This window comes from Alosa pseudoharengus, unplaced genomic scaffold (genome assembly GCF_046254945.1).
Source record: "Alosa pseudoharengus isolate Yale_2024_CS ecotype anadromous, Long Island Sound unplaced genomic scaffold, YU_APseudo_1.1 YU_APseudo_1.1_scf_4, whole genome shotgun sequence".
In the NCBI taxonomy this organism is placed as follows: Eukaryota; Metazoa; Chordata; class Actinopteri; order Clupeiformes; family Clupeidae; genus Alosa; species Alosa pseudoharengus.
The window spans coordinates 11805373-11824607 of record NW_027468774.1 but is presented as its reverse complement, the minus strand read 5'-3'; the positions used below and the strand labels follow the sequence as shown (position 1 = coordinate 11824607).

The window sequence follows — 19235 nt, the reverse complement described above, 5'->3', positions numbered from 1 at the left end:
AGAATGTTCCGGAGCAAAAACAACCTAGTCTATTTTCAGAAGCTAACAGGTTCAAAATGTTGTTTGAGAGCATTAATTGGTAGAGTTTTGAGCAAGAACAATGAACGCTGCATTCCTTAAGCGACTTGTTATGCCTTCCTTAGGCCATCCTTAAAAATATTTTTGTTTGCAGTAACAGCCAAAAAAAAATAAAAATGGGTCGGTAGGTAGGTCAATATTTTTTTTTCCAAGATTCAAAGTAAAAAAAAAAGTACAATTTTGGTCATGGTGATTATGTAAGAATGAATTTACACAAATGTGCATATCGTGACGTAACTGACTGGGTCTTCAACCCGTGCCTTCAGGCGCACCATTGCAAACCTCATTCTGATGCAGGTTATATAGACCAGCCTTTCTCAAACTTCTTTGACCTGAGGCCCGGTCATGGCAGACTTTGGGGTCATAGGGCTCATCTACATGTACCCAGAAAGAAGGCTACAATAGCTCTTGGCCACGTTATATTGAAATTTGACTATACAATACTCAATGCTATACAGTGTATTATACAGTCTCTGCTCTGTTTCTAAGGAAGTTCCAAAAAACAACGTCGTTCTATTAAGTTTCGTTACATAAATAGCCTTCCAACAGGTTGAAGCGGAGCTTTGATACCAACGTTATCGATTAGTTTCAGTTTCTCTCGCGCAGACGCGCATTGAATGAATGCTCATACCACCACTTAATTGTAGGGCTCCATGTTTAATGACATCGATAGCAGAAACGTTTGTTTTCTTTTTTCGTCGATCCGCGGTTTCTTGATCAACTGCGCAGCAAATTATCAGATGAAGCACCGGGCCTAATTTCACTCCACGACTCCGCGGACCAGCAGTCTCCATGTTGCGGACCCATATTTTGAGAAATGCTGAATAGACCACAACCAATTTCAATACTCCGACACGGTCACCGTTAGACTAGGGGGAGAAGGGATGAGAAAAGATCTGGCCACAGTTCTTCCAGAACTTCGTGCCAAGTAAAAGCGTTATCAGTTTGTGTGAATGAAACGAAGCGTAGGCCATAGTGTGACATGCGTAAAACCAATGGTGTAGAGATGACGCCACAGGGTTTTATTTAAGTGAGCCACGTTTGCATGTAGGCAATTTATATTCACAATACTTGGGCCTACTAAAAGAAATATTATTTTATTGCATTTGTATTGGTTGTTTAGAGTAAAAAAAAAACAATCGGTCGGTATTAACGCAAGTTTACAACCGGCAAGTCGGTCGGACTAAAAGGCGAAAAAAATAAATATTTGGGTCGGTTCTAAATTGACAGGGTCGGTCGGGTTACTGCAAACAAAAATATTTTTAAGGATGGCCTTAAAGGTGGCCGTGATAAGAAGACAGCTAAGGTAGCCTAAAACACACCCTTTATAAAATAACATTTTTATAACATTTTGAAACACTTACAACATTTACAATACTTAAATTTGTCTGTAGACAAACCTTACCACACTACCACAGAAGTGTCATTCTATTTTGAACATTGTTAGTGGTGTAAAATATTTTGTTTGTGACGTGAGCATATGCCCGGTTCGCTTTTACTGTAAGCCAATTTCATGTTAATGCAAACGACATTCTTGCTCAAAACTTCACCAATCATTATAATTATGGTCTCAAACAACATTTTGAACTTGCTAGCTTCTGAAAATAGACCCTAGGTTGTTTTTGCTCCGGAACATTCCTTTAAAGGAGCAGTAGTGATCTCGTTGTAAAAGACATGCTGGGGGCGCTGTGGTGCAACTGGCACACCCGTACCACACTCAGGTCCAAGTGGCCATGGGGACCCGGGTTCAAGTTAAACCTGAGTCTTTTTCCAATCCCACCCCATCTCTCTCTCCCACTTGATTCCTGTCAGTCTCTTGACTCTTGACATGCTTTAAAGTCCGGTTTGGGTCTAGTGCAACAATAATGTAGTTCTGAAAAAGAGTTCCTGTTTCTTCTGTCGCTATTCTTATATTGTATGGTATTTTTATGCTTGTGTGTAGACAATTTAATGGGACCTGAAACATTAACTAATAAATTAATATTTTATCATTCTTCTAGACCTATAAAATATTTGGAGACATTTTATATTTTGACAACCAAAATATCTTACTCTACATTTAAATAACGTTGAATCTGAATGAATGAATTAATACTGACATAGCCCATTCATACCCAGTGTAGTTGTCATGGTAGATTAGTTGAAGGAGCTTTTAAAGGAGAGAGAGAGAGAGACATTATGCTTATCATATTTCTGTATTGGGTTTACTATATTTCTGTATGTTCTATGCTTTGGTAACACTATTTCCCTTTAAACTGCTTGTCAATAAAGCCTACTGAATTTAAGGGAATTGAGAGAGAGAGAGAGAGAGAGAGAGAGAGAGAGAGAGAGAGAGAGAGAGAGAGAGAGAGAGAGAGAGAGAGCAAGACAGTAATGGTTAGATGTTGAGTCACGACTGAATCCAACTCACCAGGCTCCGTGCCGGTTGATGCCACAGGCATGTTGACTGAATCCCTGGACTGGACAGGTTGAGGGAAGCAGGAAGAGAGAGAGAGGAGGGAGACAGAGACAACTGATCAAGGGCTTGATTCAACATTTTTTAGTTCTTGCTGTATGTAGGATCATAAGATTCTGCCACAGATGCACTAGCGGGGTACACACAAGAAAAGGGCACATAATCTATGCAAAGAGAGAGAGAGAGGGGAGGGGTAGATAGAGAAAGGGAGAAGGAGAGAGGGAAAGAGGGAGAGAGAGAGGGAGGATTGGGTAGATAGAGAGAGAAAGGGAGAGGGAGAGAGGAGGGGTTAGATAGAGAGAAAGGGAAAGAGAGGGAGAGAGAGAGGGAGGATGGGGGGTACATAGAGAGAGAAAGGGAGAGGGGGAGAGAAAAAGAGAGAGAGAGGGGGTATATAGAGAGAGAAAGGGAGGGGGAGAGAAAAAGAAAAGGGTGGGGGGGGTGAAACGAGCAGGAGGGAGCATCTGGGCATGTTAATCTGTGGTTGCTATGACTACATATAGCCTGGTCTATACATGAAAAATGGTGTGTGTGTATGTGTGTGTGTGTGTTGTGTTGGGGTGCAGGGCTTGAGGGGGCGTTGAGAAAACAAAAGGCCACAACGTGCCCCAACCATTCTAATGGTAGATGTGCACAATAAGACCAAAGGAGCCTCAGAAACAGTGGCAGGTGCAGACTGGAGAGGAGGAGGAGGACGGCAAAATAACACACACACACACACGGACACACCCCCTTCCCACTCTAATAGTTCCTGTGTTTGAATAAATGGCACACCACAGAGAGTGTACATGCACTAGGTATTGGAATTAGAGTATAAATAGCGAGACAGCTAGAGAGCTTGAGAGAGTGGAGAGATGACAGAGGAAGTCTCGGCTCACTAGGCCAACATTAACACAGTCTCTCACATACCAAGCAGCCAAGCCAAGCCACAATCCTCCAATATCTCCAGGCTGTCAAATATTCTCACTTAGTGGTCCCATTGATTCTGACATAAGATCTAAAAGAGCGTCTAAATTTAAAAAATCCAATATTAAGACAATTTTTTTAGCAGTTGATTTTCACACTACGGAGGCCTTTAATTAACTCTTCAACCTTGTCAGTTTCATAATGAAATCAGCTCAAATGGATTCCAACATTTTTAGCAATGAAATCCATTTAAACAGAAATCCCCAAGTAAATAACACATCGATTACCCTGGACACACTCATGATGCTGACACAGATACACACATTTTTTATAATGACCAAGCCTGTTGCTATGGGGACACTGATGTTAGCCGTGCTGTTAGAAGCACTGCACATCCAGTGCGATGTACACACCACTCATTGTGATAGAAAAGATCGGAATCATCTGAACAGCGGATTGATGCTGTTTCATTCAGACCTAATGACTATCCTGTAAAGATTATCGTTAATGTTTCGTCCAAACCGCCTAAAACTAACATTCCTGACCAAAGAAACTCCTAAAACTTTCAATGGAATTTTACCACTCAACTACTTGTACACTTCAACTAGTTAAGGATATCATCTGAATATGATAGGACTATAGATATGCATGGTATGATAATACATTACCAGATCTCCACCTACTTATCAGAGGGCTCTACTAGAAAGGCTACTACACCTTTCTGGATGCCCTACTTCCTTGAGGGACTTTAGGTAATGCATACCAATAACCACTCTGGGTCACTATGGATTCCCGGTTTCCTGGTCTCTGAGGAAGTGAATCTCAGTCATCCATTAGGATGTGTTAAGAGGCCCAGAAGGCCATCTCTCGCTCCTCACCTTCTCCTGCGTGTTAACAACCTGACATTTGCATCTGCGCGTGCGGAATGTTGATGAGAGGAGGATAGGGACAATGTCAATTAGGAAATGTAATTGCTTGTTTGATGCACAGGTGAATCACACAGAGAGCCTCTGGACTGACAGGCTGGCTTGGCTTGGCTTGACTTGGCTTTGCTCTCTCTTAGTCAAACATACATGAATATTTATGCTTGTTTGTCAGTGAGAGTGAGACAGCACACTTTTTATGATTTGAGGCAGATACTGTGTGCAGACATCATGGCTTTGGGCCTACTCTCAAAAGTAAGTGATTTGTATTTATTTTTTATCATTGGCTTTACAGTCCTCTACATCTAGGAAAACATTTGAAGCAAAAACAAACAAACAAATGAATAGCCTGAACAATAAATATTATGCATTCAGGAGCAGGGATGCCTCTCAGTCACTCATTAACTCATTCAGTCAGCACACAGAATCCCCCACAGATCCTCCTGGGATGAAGAGGGCAAGTGGACTTTGATGGATGGGAAATCCCAGCTCTATATTCAGACAGCATGGAGGAGGCTACTCAATGACGTGCCAGAACCTTAACTTACAACTTGAATTGGAACTTGGATAGGGTTAGAACAGAATGTCTGAACACAAAATCTGCATCCACTTTTCTCTTAGTGGTTATGGGTAGATTATGAATAGATCCTACATGACTTATATTCACAAACAGTTCAGAGATTATTAAGACTGCTGAGGCATTGCCGTGGTGATGATTCATCTAACAGAAGATGATTTTAGTCCCCAGCCCTTTGGTGAAGCCTCAGTTTATATAAATATGTATGAAATAAAGGCTTGAGTATCCAGGAGTTTAGTGGATTTGAGGTCAGTGCTGATTAGCATTTCTACCCCCAAGAGTTGATTTATTTATTTACACAGCTCTAGCCAACACATCCCCAAAGCTAAAGACAAAGGGCTTCTCTGGATCTTGGAGAAAAGGGGAACAAACACTTAAGAAATTAAGTAAGAAATCACTGCTAATTTGGTCTGTCAGCGATGACAAAACAACCTCATTAGACACTAAAGTACTTCTTAAAAAATATCCAATGAAAAAGAACAAACAAGATATGAATACAACCTCCCAAACTCCACAAAGAAAACATAATTATGCACACCGTAATTGCTCATCATTTGCGGAAACAAACAAAAACAAATGTCTTATGCAGCTGTATCAGTGTGAGGAGTTGTTATTGTTCTCTGACACAATGTGGTTCCAGTCAGGTGCTGTCCTGGGCTGGCTCTCACCATTAGGTAGACTAGACTCGCTCCCGTGGTGGCATATACACACACAGACTGCAAGCTCAGCATCAGTGGCATCCCCCTCTGGGACTGGATAAGGGGGGGGGGGGGGGTCTCCTACCCCCCCGGCCCCTCTACCTACCCACACGCCTCCCTAAAGTGGCAGCTGAGGACGTGTAATTAGGCTGGCTGGCTATCTGAACACCAGCCATCTCCCAAATGACTAGCTCCTTCCTCATTTCCCTCACCTGCGTACTATCACTTCATCCCTCCAATAAACATCCATTTCTTCCTTATTCCTCCACTCCTCCTTCCCTAAATTCACCCCTCTCTCCATCTTCTTTCTATCCCCCCCTTCTCTTACTTTTCCTTCCTGGTTTCAACAGTCCCTTGTGCACATATACGGGTCCTTCCTTGTGGTCATTTTATGACATTGTGCTAACGACAGGCCACTCCTCCTACGACATCACACACACACCCCTGACTCACCATCTGCTGTATCAACCCCCATGGTGTGGACTGAGGCCGAGACCCGCCCAATGTGTGTGTGTGTGTGTGTGTGTGTATGTGTGTATAGTCTGTGTGTGTGTATGTGTGTGGTATGTATATGCGTGGTATGTGTGCCAGTGTGTGTGTGTGTGTGTGTGTGTATGCGTGTTGTATGGTGTGTGTGTGTGTGTGTGTGTATTTGTGTGCATGTGAGTGGTGTGTGTGTCTGTGTGTGTGTATATGCATATTCGTGTGTGTGTGTGTGTGTGTGTGTGTGTGTGTGTGTGTATATGTGTGTGTGTGTGTGTATATGTGTGTGTGTGTGTGTGTGTGTGTCTATGTGTGTGTGTGTGTGTGTGTGTGTGTGTGTGTGTGTGTGTATGTGTGTGTGTGTGTATTTGTGTGCATGTGAGTGGTGTGTGTGTCTGTGTGTGTGTATATGCATATTCATGCATGTGTGTGTGTCTATGTGTGCATGTGTATGCATATGTGTGTGTATATGTGTGTGTGTGTGTGTGTGTGTGTGTGTGTGTGTGTGTCAGTGCAGAGTCCGCCTCCTGCCTTATGCCTCTTGCTTCGCCAGGGACCTAACACGGACATCTTCACAGCATATCGGAGCCACGCTCCTGTCATCTTCATATCACAGTTAACACTCATTGTCAACGGCCAGCCAACTGCCCAGCCTCCTCACTCTCCAGGCTGTGTCCGAATGAGGGGTGTCCACAACACCATGGCAGAGAGCAGGATGGATAGAGAGGTTCTGGTTGCGGTTGATGTATCAAACTGCATCCTCCTTATTTCGGATGTAAAACATGCAAGACATCAATTTAAATGGACATTTTTAAACACTATTTTCCTCATAAAAGGCGCATAAACGTTTGTCATTCTAGCTTCTTTCTCCCTTATTCTGTTCAGTCCAGAGATTGCCAATTGTCTATTCATAAATATAAAAACTCAGTAACTCAGTTACTCAATCTTTAATTTTTTAACCAGTCATCGCCCACTCTTGTTTTGGTCATGGCAATGCTATTAAGATGCAATCACTTGTAGCCTCTTGTTCATATATTTATTAATTTCACTTTACAGCCTATCACACCAATAGGCTACATAGCCTTGACACAGACAAGCATAATTTTAACTCGAGGGGAAAGTGCTGATTTGACTTTCCAAATAAAGAAACCTTCACACATACAATAACGACCTGAGTTATTTGCACTATTTGGGCTACATCAGAATTGACGTCTGACATCTCTCTGTAGAAAGGAACAGCTTATTGACCTGAAGAGTGACAACAGGTTGAAAAACCACAACCCCCTGTGTAGCATTCGAGAATATCCCCAAACTCTCGGAATGCGCATTAAAACATATAATTTCAGTAGGCTAGATCAGTCACTTGCGCAGCAAATGCTTTTCCAAACTGACGCTGCGTAAAACAATGCAACACAAGGTTGTGTGTTTATATTCAACACTGAGCTGAAAAATTAACAGCTTTGAAAAAATACTTAACATTTTGTTTCACATTGAGCTGAGTCTTACCATTCACGTAGCCAACAGAATGATGTCAATAATAATAGTGGCCTACTATTACTACTACTACTCATAACACTGCTACTACTACTAATATATGCAATAATTATTATAAAATAATAATAAATATTAATAAATATAGCTGCTAGCGACAATGAACAGGGTCCAATCATTTTTTAGAGCATGGGGATAGGCCTACTGGCTGTTTGTGCATTGAGATTATAGAATTGCGGAAAAACTGAGGAAGAGTAGAATTGAAATTGCAGAATGTAGGAGGCCTACATACCGGTACATGTAGGTTCCAGTGATAACTATGGCTTTCTATTTGGCTTGGCAGATCTCGGGACACTGTCAACTTTAAAAGTAGATTGTGGTTCAAAAAAGGTTGGGCACCCCTGCCCTACTGTCTGAGAACAGCATGCTAATCACGCTACACAACAGCACATTACTCTCTGACATGGAAAAATAAGGGACCAACAAGGATGGGCGATAGCCTATAGACTGTAAACTTGGCTATAACACAACATTTCATCCTGGGTATAAAGTTTGCACAAGGTCTCCTCCTAAAGCATTGTAACATGAATGATATTCCTCTTTTTTAAGTCGCTCGCTTTCAATAAAAGTGTCGGGTAAGTGAATACATTTAAATGTAAACGATGATATGAAAATAGCAGACTACCATTCAATAGCTTACTATCTTGCCACAAGTCACATCAGCCAAAGACATTACATCACAGCAATCTCTGTTTCAGTTTCCTGCTATATTTTGATGAACTAATGCACGACCACTTTCACTGACAGTTTTGGGATCTCACTGATAGAATGCCAATTGGAAAGCATGTTTGTACAATACCACTACTTTCCTACTTGGCTTCAGTGGTCATACGCCAAATATTCCAACTCAGAGGCATCTCAGCTGTTTTTGAGCGCAGTGTTTTCAGGAGATTGATGGAGATGTTGGGAGAATGAAGCAAAGTAGGTTAAGAATTTTCTAGAAACCAGACTACTATTTATACACCTGACGTGAGTTTGCTCCAGTGGCTTGGAGTCAGTCAAATGGACTAACAGGGAGGAAATGCCTCTTCGCTGTCAGAAAGGTTGTCTGTTGTTTACGTATGACTAGATAGAGTGTTGGTACAGAACGATGTTACATAGAAGTATTTGTGTGTGTGTGTGTGTGTGTGTGTGTGTGTGTGTGTGTGAATGTGCAGAGGTTCATAGTGGCTATAAATTGGAAAAGAAGATCCATACACAGAGATCAGCTGTAGGATAGACTTGACAGACACACAGGATGGAGTAACAAAAAAGGGTTTGAAATTAATCAAATGTAAATAGTAATTAATAGTTTAAACTTCTAGTCAATTTCATGTCAAATACAGTTACTTAATGTTATCTCAATATCCATGTCTTTGTTGCCCAACCACATTTCTTTAACCTATCCAGTCAAATGTTCAGGCCTAAATTATGCCACTGTCATCAGAAATTGTCATAGGTTTGTTATTATATGTTGATTAACTACAGTAAGAATCCTGTGCTGTTGTGCCTCCATGCATAATACGCCAACAAGGGCTACACGTTTATTAGATCATGCTCTGATTTTGGCCTTGTGGCAGCAGGAGCAGCAATAAAGAGTAGACACATTGCCGGGCCACCAAGCATACATTATTAATTTGCACCCTACACTAAAGAACGAACATTGAATATGTTTTTCAATGGAAACTTCTACGTAGCACGGCATTTTGGTTCTCTAAACATTATGATTCTCATTTACGAACCGCTCCGCACTAAGATAAACAATGCGATGCATGCACAATGCCAATGTTTCGTCCTGGTAGGTCTGTCTGTCTGACTGACTGGGAGGAAAACATATGGCTGCGTTGACTAGGATGAGGAACATGAAATAACACGTGAGCATATAACGTCAGCAAATCAACCAAATGCTCTATTTACAGGTAACGACGATGTTATTATAGCACATTTCTATTATCAACACTAACCTGTGCTCTCGTGGTCGCGTCGTTGTCTGTGTTTAATTTGATGTAGCCTCCCTGGTCCGCCACCAATCGTCAAACCACAGTCCAGCCGACGCGTACCCTTAAAGGGGAAACGCATTGATGTTGGCCTCACCAATCTCGCGCCACTGATCTCTGATGCCATTTTCAGTCACGAAACGTGTTACTTTAAGAGGCACCACGTCCGTGCTCGGATGCTTTTTATTGTTTACTCATTGATCTTAATTTATTCGGTTGATGTTTTATTTTCTTCTAAGCTAGGCCTACTTTGTCCAAGTGTAGATTTACGTGTGGAAAATGTAGGCTCGTTTTTCAATAGGCTACATAACTTGTCAAACCTTTGATCTTAAGATGATGCCGTTGGCCTTGTAAGTCTTCATTAGGTTTCCACGTTTCTATATGTTTCATTTCACAGATTAATTCATTGGTATCCTAATCTATCAAAGGTTGTTTTCAGGGTAAGTAACAGTCTGTCTGGAAATCACGTGTAAGATCTGTGACCAGACTACTCCAGGCTATCAAAATTAAGTTCACTGGCCTATAGGCAGCGTCCATGGCATCATGGTTTATTCAACATATCAGACAAGCCACAGTAAGGCGCTGTACAAACGTTTCTTGCACGTTTGTATGGGTTTGTATTTTGTAAAGTCAGGATGATTTTTAAAATGATATGAATTCCCTAGTAGGCTAACTATAGCTTAATCATAGTAAACAAGAATAACTGATTATCATTAATAATAGGACTATCACCATGGGCCCATTGAGAAGTTAGTGTGGCATCTTGATGCAGACTCCCAGCATAATTAAACCAAATGACTAGGAAAATTTGGATTCAGTTTGTTAAATATTTCTGACAGGTTGAGCAAGATATTAATCAATATCTGTGCAGTTCTCCTAGACAACAGAGATGTTTCAGTGCAATGAGACTCTTACAGACACGTTTGTATGGAGCAGATTATAATAAGAAGTCACAAACTCGCAACTCATTCAGAGATAAGAACCTCATAAACTAAAAATAATCTTTAGAGAGATCAACCTGTAGTTCAGAGATATTCTGTGAATATTTCCCTAGTATTGGTGTAACCCAAATGTGATTTAAAGTAGTGGAAAGGTTTCCCAAGGTCTGGCTGCTATCTCCACATTCATTAGGCTTTAGCGTCCATACTTATCTGGATGTGCTCTTTTTTCAGTATATAGTCAAAGCCAGTGTCTCTCTTCATGCCTTGTAGAATGTATAAAATGCTAATACTGGGGTTATGAATCTATGGAGATATTAGTAGCACTGCTTTGATCTGTGGCTTCTGTGTTAGGTTAGTTCAATTAGTCAGAATTGTTTTTTAGGTACCTGCTGACTACTTCTCACGTAATAACAACTGGCCCTCTATCAATCAAATAGATAGATAGATAGATAGATAGATAGATAGATAGATAGATATTAATTGGCTCTATGAGTCATTGTCTCCTCTCTTTCTATTTCATGACCACAGCAACTAGGTCATACATTAAGATATTCTACTACGACACTAAAATGGGCATCCGACATTAAATGCAACAAGACTGCCATCTTCTGGTGATGAGAGGAAATAGAGGCTCAAACAAACTTAATATGATGAGCCCATCAGGGGAGGCAAAGCCAGAGTGGAGAAGAGGGGAGGTGAGAATGAATAGATGAGGGAAGGCAGGACAACACAAGCATCAAGGGAGCCAGGGGGGTTCCATTCTCGCTGGATCCGATCTAAGATTGTTTTTGGTATGTTTTTTTTTTTTTTGTTGAAAAAGACCATACCTATGTTCGATGTGATAATGTTGTTGCATCTCTCTTAAGTATTCAAAGGCAGAGAGATATAGATGAGAAACAGAGGTGGTTATGTTTTCATATTTGAGTGCCTCAGCAAGCCAGCTCTCAATCTGGCAAAAGCCAATCCCCAAACCATAAAATCACGACCCTGTAATTGCCAGTTCTCCAGCCTACATTTCTGTTCAATAGCACCTCTTTATACCTCGTGGGTTGCAGAGTGCTGCAGTGTGAAGAACAGGATAAAAAGCTCAGCTATTAAAATGGCCATTACAATGGAGAAGAAACAGCAACCATCCATTTAATCATCTTATTTCATTTCAGTCCAAATTATTTGCTTTCAGATGTGTATGGATTGTGATACAGCACACATGTGGAATGCAGAATGTGTTTGTGTCTGTGGACACACTCTCTGTAAATATCCGTTTAGTCTGTCACACCACACCAATAATATTATATTACTTTAATCTGACTGTGCAATCAATCTATTAGTGTTTCCCATTAGTTTTGTTGTATAGTTCTGTCATGTCACAGACAACACCGTCACCATCCCTAATAGTCCATTACTGTTAGCAGCCACAGAGAATTCTCTTTAAAAATGTTGGATTTTATATGTATATGTTATGCTATGGTGTTGTGTTAAAAGAACACGAATGTACAAACTTAAGCCAGTTCGACTCATCCAATAAACTTTAATTCACACACAATATAGTAATTTTGTACAGTACAAACAAAAAAGATTACATGTCAGACATAGAGATGTTGACAGATACAGTTACATTATTTGTTTTAACTCTCTATTCAATAATAAATTATGTACAATTTTCTATGTGAAAGAAATGAAATGGAATGGCATGAAGATATTTAAAGAATATGATACCAAGAGAGATAGAAAAGACAAAAGGAGGAGGAAGGGCAGGAAGAGAGGGAGATAGAGAGAGAGAGAGAAGAGAGAGAGAGGTTTTTGTTGTAAAACTCCAGGACGAATGTTCTCAGACAGCCATGTGTTGTTGGACAGCAGTGGAGGGTTGCGGTGTGAGGCACAGGTGGACTTCACTCATCGTCATGGTGAAGATCAGTCGACAGAACGATGGGATGGGGGAGTCACCACATGTTGGAGTCGTCGTATCTGGAACACAGAAAACAAACATCCAACAATGGGTTGAAAAAAAGAAGCCGTATCAACTGGCTCTATACTTGGCAGGTGGTAGTGGCTAAGGAGCTGGACGAGTGTACAGTAGTCAGAGAAGTTGTAGGTTCGATTCAGGGCTGCTATAATTGAGCCCTTGAGCAAGGCACTTAAAGGTGTTCTAAGCGATGCCACGCGTTTTTTAGGCTAAAAATTTTATGTCACTTACTGCAAACATCACCTAACCAAACGCTGGCTGTCTGTGTCCTGAATACACTGTAAAAAAATGTGATCTCTGTGGACAGCCCAGGCTCCAAAAACGGCAACAAAAACAACCTGGGCAAACCTAGCCCATAAAAACATAACAAACTGTTCCAGCAAATCACAGACGAGATGTTTGAGAGTTTCAATTGCACGGGAGCAGCACGGGTCTCTGTTTAGTTTGAAAGTCAACAGAAGTGACATTACCCAGCATCGCTTAGAGCGCCTTTAACCCAGAGTTGCTCTGGAGAGACTGGCCCTGGTAATGATCGACATATGTCCGTCGCTTTGGGTAAAAGCGTCAGTCGAATGAATTAAGTAAGGGACTGTATAGTCAGATTTGGACAATGTCTGGACTGTTTTGCATGGGTCATTCAGGTGTAGCTGGGTTATGGCCAAGGGATGTGGCCAACCTCCACCATGTGAATGCTCATTAAGGATTCTCTCCTACTGTATATATCTTACAAGGTCTGAGGGTAGAGTTCAAAGGTTGTCGTTCTAGCTGAATGAGAACGTAAGCCTTTACATTACATTACATTACATTACATTACATTACATTACATTACATTTGGCTGACGCATTTTTAGCCAAAGCAACTTACAACATGGTAACAATTTTAAGTTTTAGCTTGCAGATTCACCTAGAGTGCTTTCATTTTCTTCAATGCTTTCTTCAACATGTTCTCCAAGTCAGTTCCAAGTGATTTATGGAAATGTAGGTGTCTATTTATGCCTTCACTCAAACTTTTTAAAAGGCTATATGCCTGCCTCTCTGAGGACAGGTAGACGGTGGAATGTTGTGCACGTTTAGATATTCTGAATGAGTCATGTTCCAGCTGCACACATCTCTCCCCAGACAGGAAGTGAGCAAGGTTGGGATGCTGTCTATCCCCAGCATCCTCCGAAAGTGTGAAACATTCATGAGCTACTCTGTTTTTCCCATTAACAGAGGGAGCGGTATGGCACATCCCCTGGCAATGAGCAAACTTGACATGTTCTCCTACCAGCTCGAATCGTGCACGGAAAAAGAGTGGGAGGCGTAGGTGTGCCTTTTTTGGAATATGGGAGCTGGGAGGTCGAAAAAGTGGGATTATTTTAAATGTCACGATGAAGAGACATTTGAGGGTGTTTGAGTGTCTGATTTTCCCAATAAGTTACTCTGAGTTCTGCGTTCTCACCGAACCTCCATCAACACTTCTTTGTTGTTGTTTTTACCATTGTGATGCTTAAGCACTTATTCTGTCCCCTCTTCCATAAACAACATAATGAAATATTGGCTCTCCAAAACGAATTACAGCAGGGTGCTCCAACACATTCACAATCTGAGTCTAAACTCAATCACACATTTTCATCGACACCCGCATTTTTATTGCAAAACAATTTTTGCTTTTTATGTAAACCAATTTTTGAAAGGAAAATGCAATTTTGAGTTTTCGTCTTAAAGTTTGAGTTTTTCTCCGCTCACCTTGATCTCTGGTTGTGCTCCGTGCTGTCTCCAAACAGAAGCTCTGAGAGCATGCCCTCAGCTGGTGTCGACCGCTTGCCATACCTGGAGAAGGAGACACCAAAAGAATGCGCTGTGATTCTTTGAAGCGACTCTATCTGTAGATCAAGTTGTGAGCAACACTGTGACAAACAATGGGGTTTGATTCCCACGCTGAGACTTTGCCCAGCTTCCCTGCCCTTCCCTTCCCGTCCTTGTGCTGTCTTTGATAAACATGTCTCACTGACAAGTCAACGGCAGCACATCGAGCCATCTGGTAGGCTTCTCAGAATCCCCACCCTGTCTTCTCTTCATCCTTTATGTGTGCTTTTGAATGCCAAATAGACAACATGGGATCCTTTGACAAGGGAAGATAACCTGCAGGCCGCACAGCACACCAGGGCGATAAGGAAAGGAATTACATGCTTCTTCTACACATAACTCATGTCTCTCTCATGACATTTGCTGTGTGATTTTCTGATTGTTTTGCTTATAACACACAAGAGGGTCAAAAATGTTTTTCAAAGGAAAATGTTTACTAATCGAGTGCCTTCCTTCTTCTTGCCTAATCGAGTGCCTTCCTTTTTCTTCTTGAGTGTGTGTGTGTATGTGTGTGTGTGTGTGCGTGTTTGCGTGTGTGTGTGTGTGTGTAAGAGTGTGTGTGTCTCCTATTGGTATGCATTATCTATTTATCCAGTAACTTCTATCTGACAGATCACGTTTTTCTTGATGCCATGGATAAAGGAAGTTAGACCCCCCCCCCCCCCATCAGTTCTCAGGCTGTTCTCTGATCTTCAGAGAAGGTAATCTAACGACACCAGATCCACAACACTCCTCTGCTCTGCTCGCTCAGCTGAGGAACACAAGCCTTTCATATCCTTGTTCTGCCATTTCTAACTTCAAAGTCGGGTAAATACAAGAGTCTTTAATTTGGCAGGGGCCTGTGCCACTATAAGGTAGCTTTGTCATGGAAATGGAGAGGGGTGTGCCAAATCGGCCATTAGAACTCATTTCCCCCCTTTCAATCAATCATATGCCATTATTTTCATTATTACAGAATGTCTTTGTTGGGTAGTGTCGGACAAAGACACACACACATACACACACACACACACACACACACACACACACACACACAAACACAACATTTTTGTTTTATAATACACAGACATATCCCTGACACTGACACATGATGCTGGGAGATAAATAGATATCTTACAAAATCAGATACTCTCTACCAATGTGTGTTTCACTAATTAACGGATTGGGATAAATGCAGAGACCAAATTTCCCTCACGGGATCAAAAGAGTGTATATACTTATACTTATACTAAACCTGTTTGTTCCACACAACGGCAAATTCATTACAACTCTGGTAAGGAGAGAAAACTAAAATTCTGTTTTCTGTTGAGATTGAAAAGTTTCATAATATCAGATAAAAGACCTGTAGTGGAGTGCCACAGTCAGTTCAGGTAGAGGTTTTGTTAGTAATGAGGACGCAAACTCTCACTAAGCAGCATTAATAAGAAACACCAGGGCAATTTCTGTTGCCAGAGGAACATATTAGTGTCACAGGGTTTGCAATTAACCCCAAGTGTAACTGCCAGCTCCATACTCCACTTAACCCTTGGCCTGTCTGAAAGAAATAATTCCTGGTGGGATATCGTTGCCTCTGTCAACAGAGCCTCGTAGAGCCTTGCAATTCTCTCCTTTATTCTGTGTAATTAACTGGGTGGGTGGCATTCACTTCTGTATTTTAAATGCTTTTTCTCACTGCCACATCTGACCCCATGACTGGGAAGTGGAGCATGCAGACGCTGGACTCTTTTTTTGTAATCTTTTAATGCAAATTATTATGAATGCGCTAGTGGTTACATCTGACCTTTTTTTAACAGCTTGGTGCAAATTAAAGCCTTTTTGTCAACGTTAAATTTGAAACAGGTCAATGACATGCATCTTAAATGCTAGAAAAGTTCATGTTTAATTTATCTGACCCAATGGCCAGTTAAATGCCTTGAAAGGTGAACTGCTAGAAACATATGCATCTGTCTGGCATAAAATGAGCGTAACTGTTCTGACAGTCTGCTGTAGTCTGTATCTTTTCTGTTTCTTTCTGTCCCAAAAACAAGTAACACATTAGGAACTGTTGATTTAAATCTCTTGCCTCAGTATAGCCATATTTAGCTAAAAGTGCACAGCTAGTATATGAAAAGGTGGACCCTGTGAGGAGGCGTTGGGTACTTTGGGTTACATTGGACAAGTGTTTATTACAGTGAAAGTTAATACTTGAAAACTGGATGGTTTCAGAGCACCTATCAGCAGGCTAGCACCACAGCATGTAATTGTGTAATATACCCCCCTAATCCAATCGGTTGGTAGAAATTAGAACATATATGCTGCACCCAAATTGTGCATAATTGTTCAGAAATACTTTAACGCGCTGTGAGCACTTGACTTTCAGCCCGATTACCACTCAACCAGTAGTTGCATAAAAGGGGGCAGCAACTAATACAGAACATTGCACTCCGACAACGATCACTGGCTCCACTTACAGACCAACTCAGATTTCCATTCGAGCGTGTCCTTTAGCCTTTCCTAAATTGCCATACCTCCTACCGGAATTGCTTCGCTAGATAGGGCGCCGCGCGGCGCGCCATTCCGCATGTGTCCATGCGGCGCTCCCAGTGGCTAGACAATTTACCGCTTTCCGTTTGCGCTTGAGCGCCTGACCGGTTATAGCGATGAAAGACGTTGCTTGCACCTGCTACCTGGGAGTATCACATCGTATAGAAGCATCATACTTTGTTACTCTGGTCATGATTCACTGATGACCCTCCACGGCGAGCGTAAATGTCAATTTAGAATCCATATTTCTGGATGAGTTCATTTGTTTCTTTCATGCTGTGACCCAGCTGTAGTGTTCTTTTCTAGGTAAAAAAAACTGCTTCATTTTTTGCTTTCATGACAAATGCGTCATTCTGTAAGGTACCTCAGCAGCCACACGAGACTATTCGGGACATATAACTCTGTTAAAAATAATAACGGAATCAGATCCTCAACCCGACATCAAAATGTTTATACAGATCATCATATGAGTCTTTGAAGAGGCCACTCCATTATAAAAGTCCTTTTAGACACCAAATTACAAGAAAGCCTACACTTGAAGTGTCAAAATGGCGATCCAGAAATGTTTCACGGATAGTCTACCATTTGGAAGTCCGTTGTAGTTTTACTTGAACATCGGAGAGAGCACAAAATAACTATACATAATTTCAACTAAGATGAGCGTCCTACTCAAATTTCACCAAACGTTAAGGGCCCCAGGATGCACCGGCTAGAACACATTTTGGAGTCTTCATCAATACAATTCCGAGTCTCCTCTTACGCATTTAACTTAAGAGCTTGTGATTCTGTGAGTGATGGTCTTTGTCTGATTTAATTACAGTTCAAATTGTTTTTAGGAAGAATGAAGCTTCAGTTATAAGTGTTAAATCGCCGTTGCTACAGTAGTTCCAAGTTATTTAGTTATTTAGTACGAGACACACATAAGAAAGTTATGTTTTTCACAAAAAAAGTCAGTCAGTTTCCAAAAAATGGAGTGAGTGAAATCTTCAATCTATTATGATGGCAGAACGCCAGCGCTTACCGTTGCCTTGTGATAAGGTTGATGTAATGCCTCAGTGCCGTGTAGTACTTGGCCAATTCCTCGGGTGGCGCGTCCTCGCCGGGGTTCTCTGGCTTGGGTGGATACGCGTCCACAAAGGTACCGAGACAGATTAATACGCACAGGACAACTGCGACCAGGACTGTCCAGGGCTTCAGGATTATGGCCATCTGCGAGTTAATTCAGAGGTTATGGTTAACACATATCGACAGATAACATAGCCTACCTTCTGAAATTAAACATTTTTAGCTATTTGGGTTTGTTAAGAGATTTGATGAGGAAAAGCTATCCATACCAATTCAAATTTGTGAAATTAGCAAAATTTACCACTCACGTTCTTTCCCCATATGGGTTGATGCGCTTTACTAAACAGTCTTGACTTAGAACCTTCGCTGAACTCACACCTAGCGCACGGGCTATTTGTGATACGCACCAAATGCATTTTGCTTTATCAGAACCACTACCATTTTCTATAATTGCATTCTCTTTCTGGAACCAACTAGACTGAAGAGGCAGAAACTGACAGAAATTGTTTAACATATATCTAATAGCAAAGCGTCAAAAGTGGGGCATTTCCAAACAGTCGCTCTCCTTGGTGCTGAATCTGAATGCGCACAGCAAACCACAACTTTGAACTTTTTACTCCAAAGAGTAAAAGCGAGAAAGCGAGTTGAACATCTTATGTCAGGTATATTTAAACAGTGGGTAGATTCAGACATCAGTTTTTACTCGAATTAGATTGTCCGACTGCTGTCTGATACAAAGGTCCGATTACACCAACAAAACCGACATAAATAGCTAAATAGATATTTGTAAATTATTGTCATCCTAGATGTCTGTTAAATTATACGTACGTTGTTAATCCCATAACAACGTTGCCATACATTTGCACATTTTAAACACATGCATCACTTACTTTTCTAAATGAAGCGTCTCAAGTTGTTGCTTAAAGTTGCGTTAGGTGTTGTCTCCCCGGTAAGGTTGTCTGACGGCTCTGCCACACGTCTATAGGGATGTTGTCCAACTTGGATTTGTTTGCCAAGTGTTGGTATGTCTTCTTCCACCTGCCGCTTAAGAGGTATATATAGGCAGAAGTGTCTGGGGGGACCACTATCCGTGGCAGAGGTGCGCACAGACGACGCAACTCCGCCTCCAAATGAGTTTCACGTCACCTGATGATTAAGTCAGTGGTGGTACAAACGAAACCTTCCTTGCTGACAGTAAATCGCATTCCAATTTGATGGGGTCTTTTATGGACCGTGACACTTTGGCCTA

The 19235-nt window shown here is 41.3% G+C and overlaps 2 protein-coding genes across 2 annotated transcripts in view; both read right to left on the bottom strand.

Moving 5' to 3' along the window:
- mpp2a (MAGUK p55 scaffold protein 2a) overlaps window positions 1–9656 on the bottom strand; it is a 29035-nt gene extending 19379 nt beyond the window's left edge. Inside the window, exons 1-2 of the mRNA XM_076264865.1 lie at window positions 9615–9656; window positions 2489–2537 (exon numbers count right to left, since the gene is read on the bottom strand). Of these exons, the coding sequence (XP_076120980.1) occupies window positions 2489–2519 (31 nt within the window). The 5' untranslated portion in view covers window positions 2520–2537; window positions 9615–9656. The remainder of the gene's footprint in view (window positions 1–2488; window positions 2538–9614) is intronic.
- A 2593-nt stretch (window positions 9657–12249) lies between these two features.
- Window positions 12250–18966, bottom strand: pyya (peptide YYa). The gene is made up of 4 exons (XM_076264864.1): window positions 18877–18966; window positions 17943–18130; window positions 14279–14362; window positions 12250–12553 (listed from the first exon to the last, which is right to left on the bottom strand). The coding sequence occupies exons 2-4, from the start codon at window positions 18128–18130 to the stop codon at window positions 12529–12531; spliced, it is 297 nt and encodes a 98-aa protein (XP_076120979.1). The 5' UTR covers window positions 18877–18966; the 3' UTR covers window positions 12250–12528.
- Window positions 18967–19235: the final 269 nt, after the last annotated feature.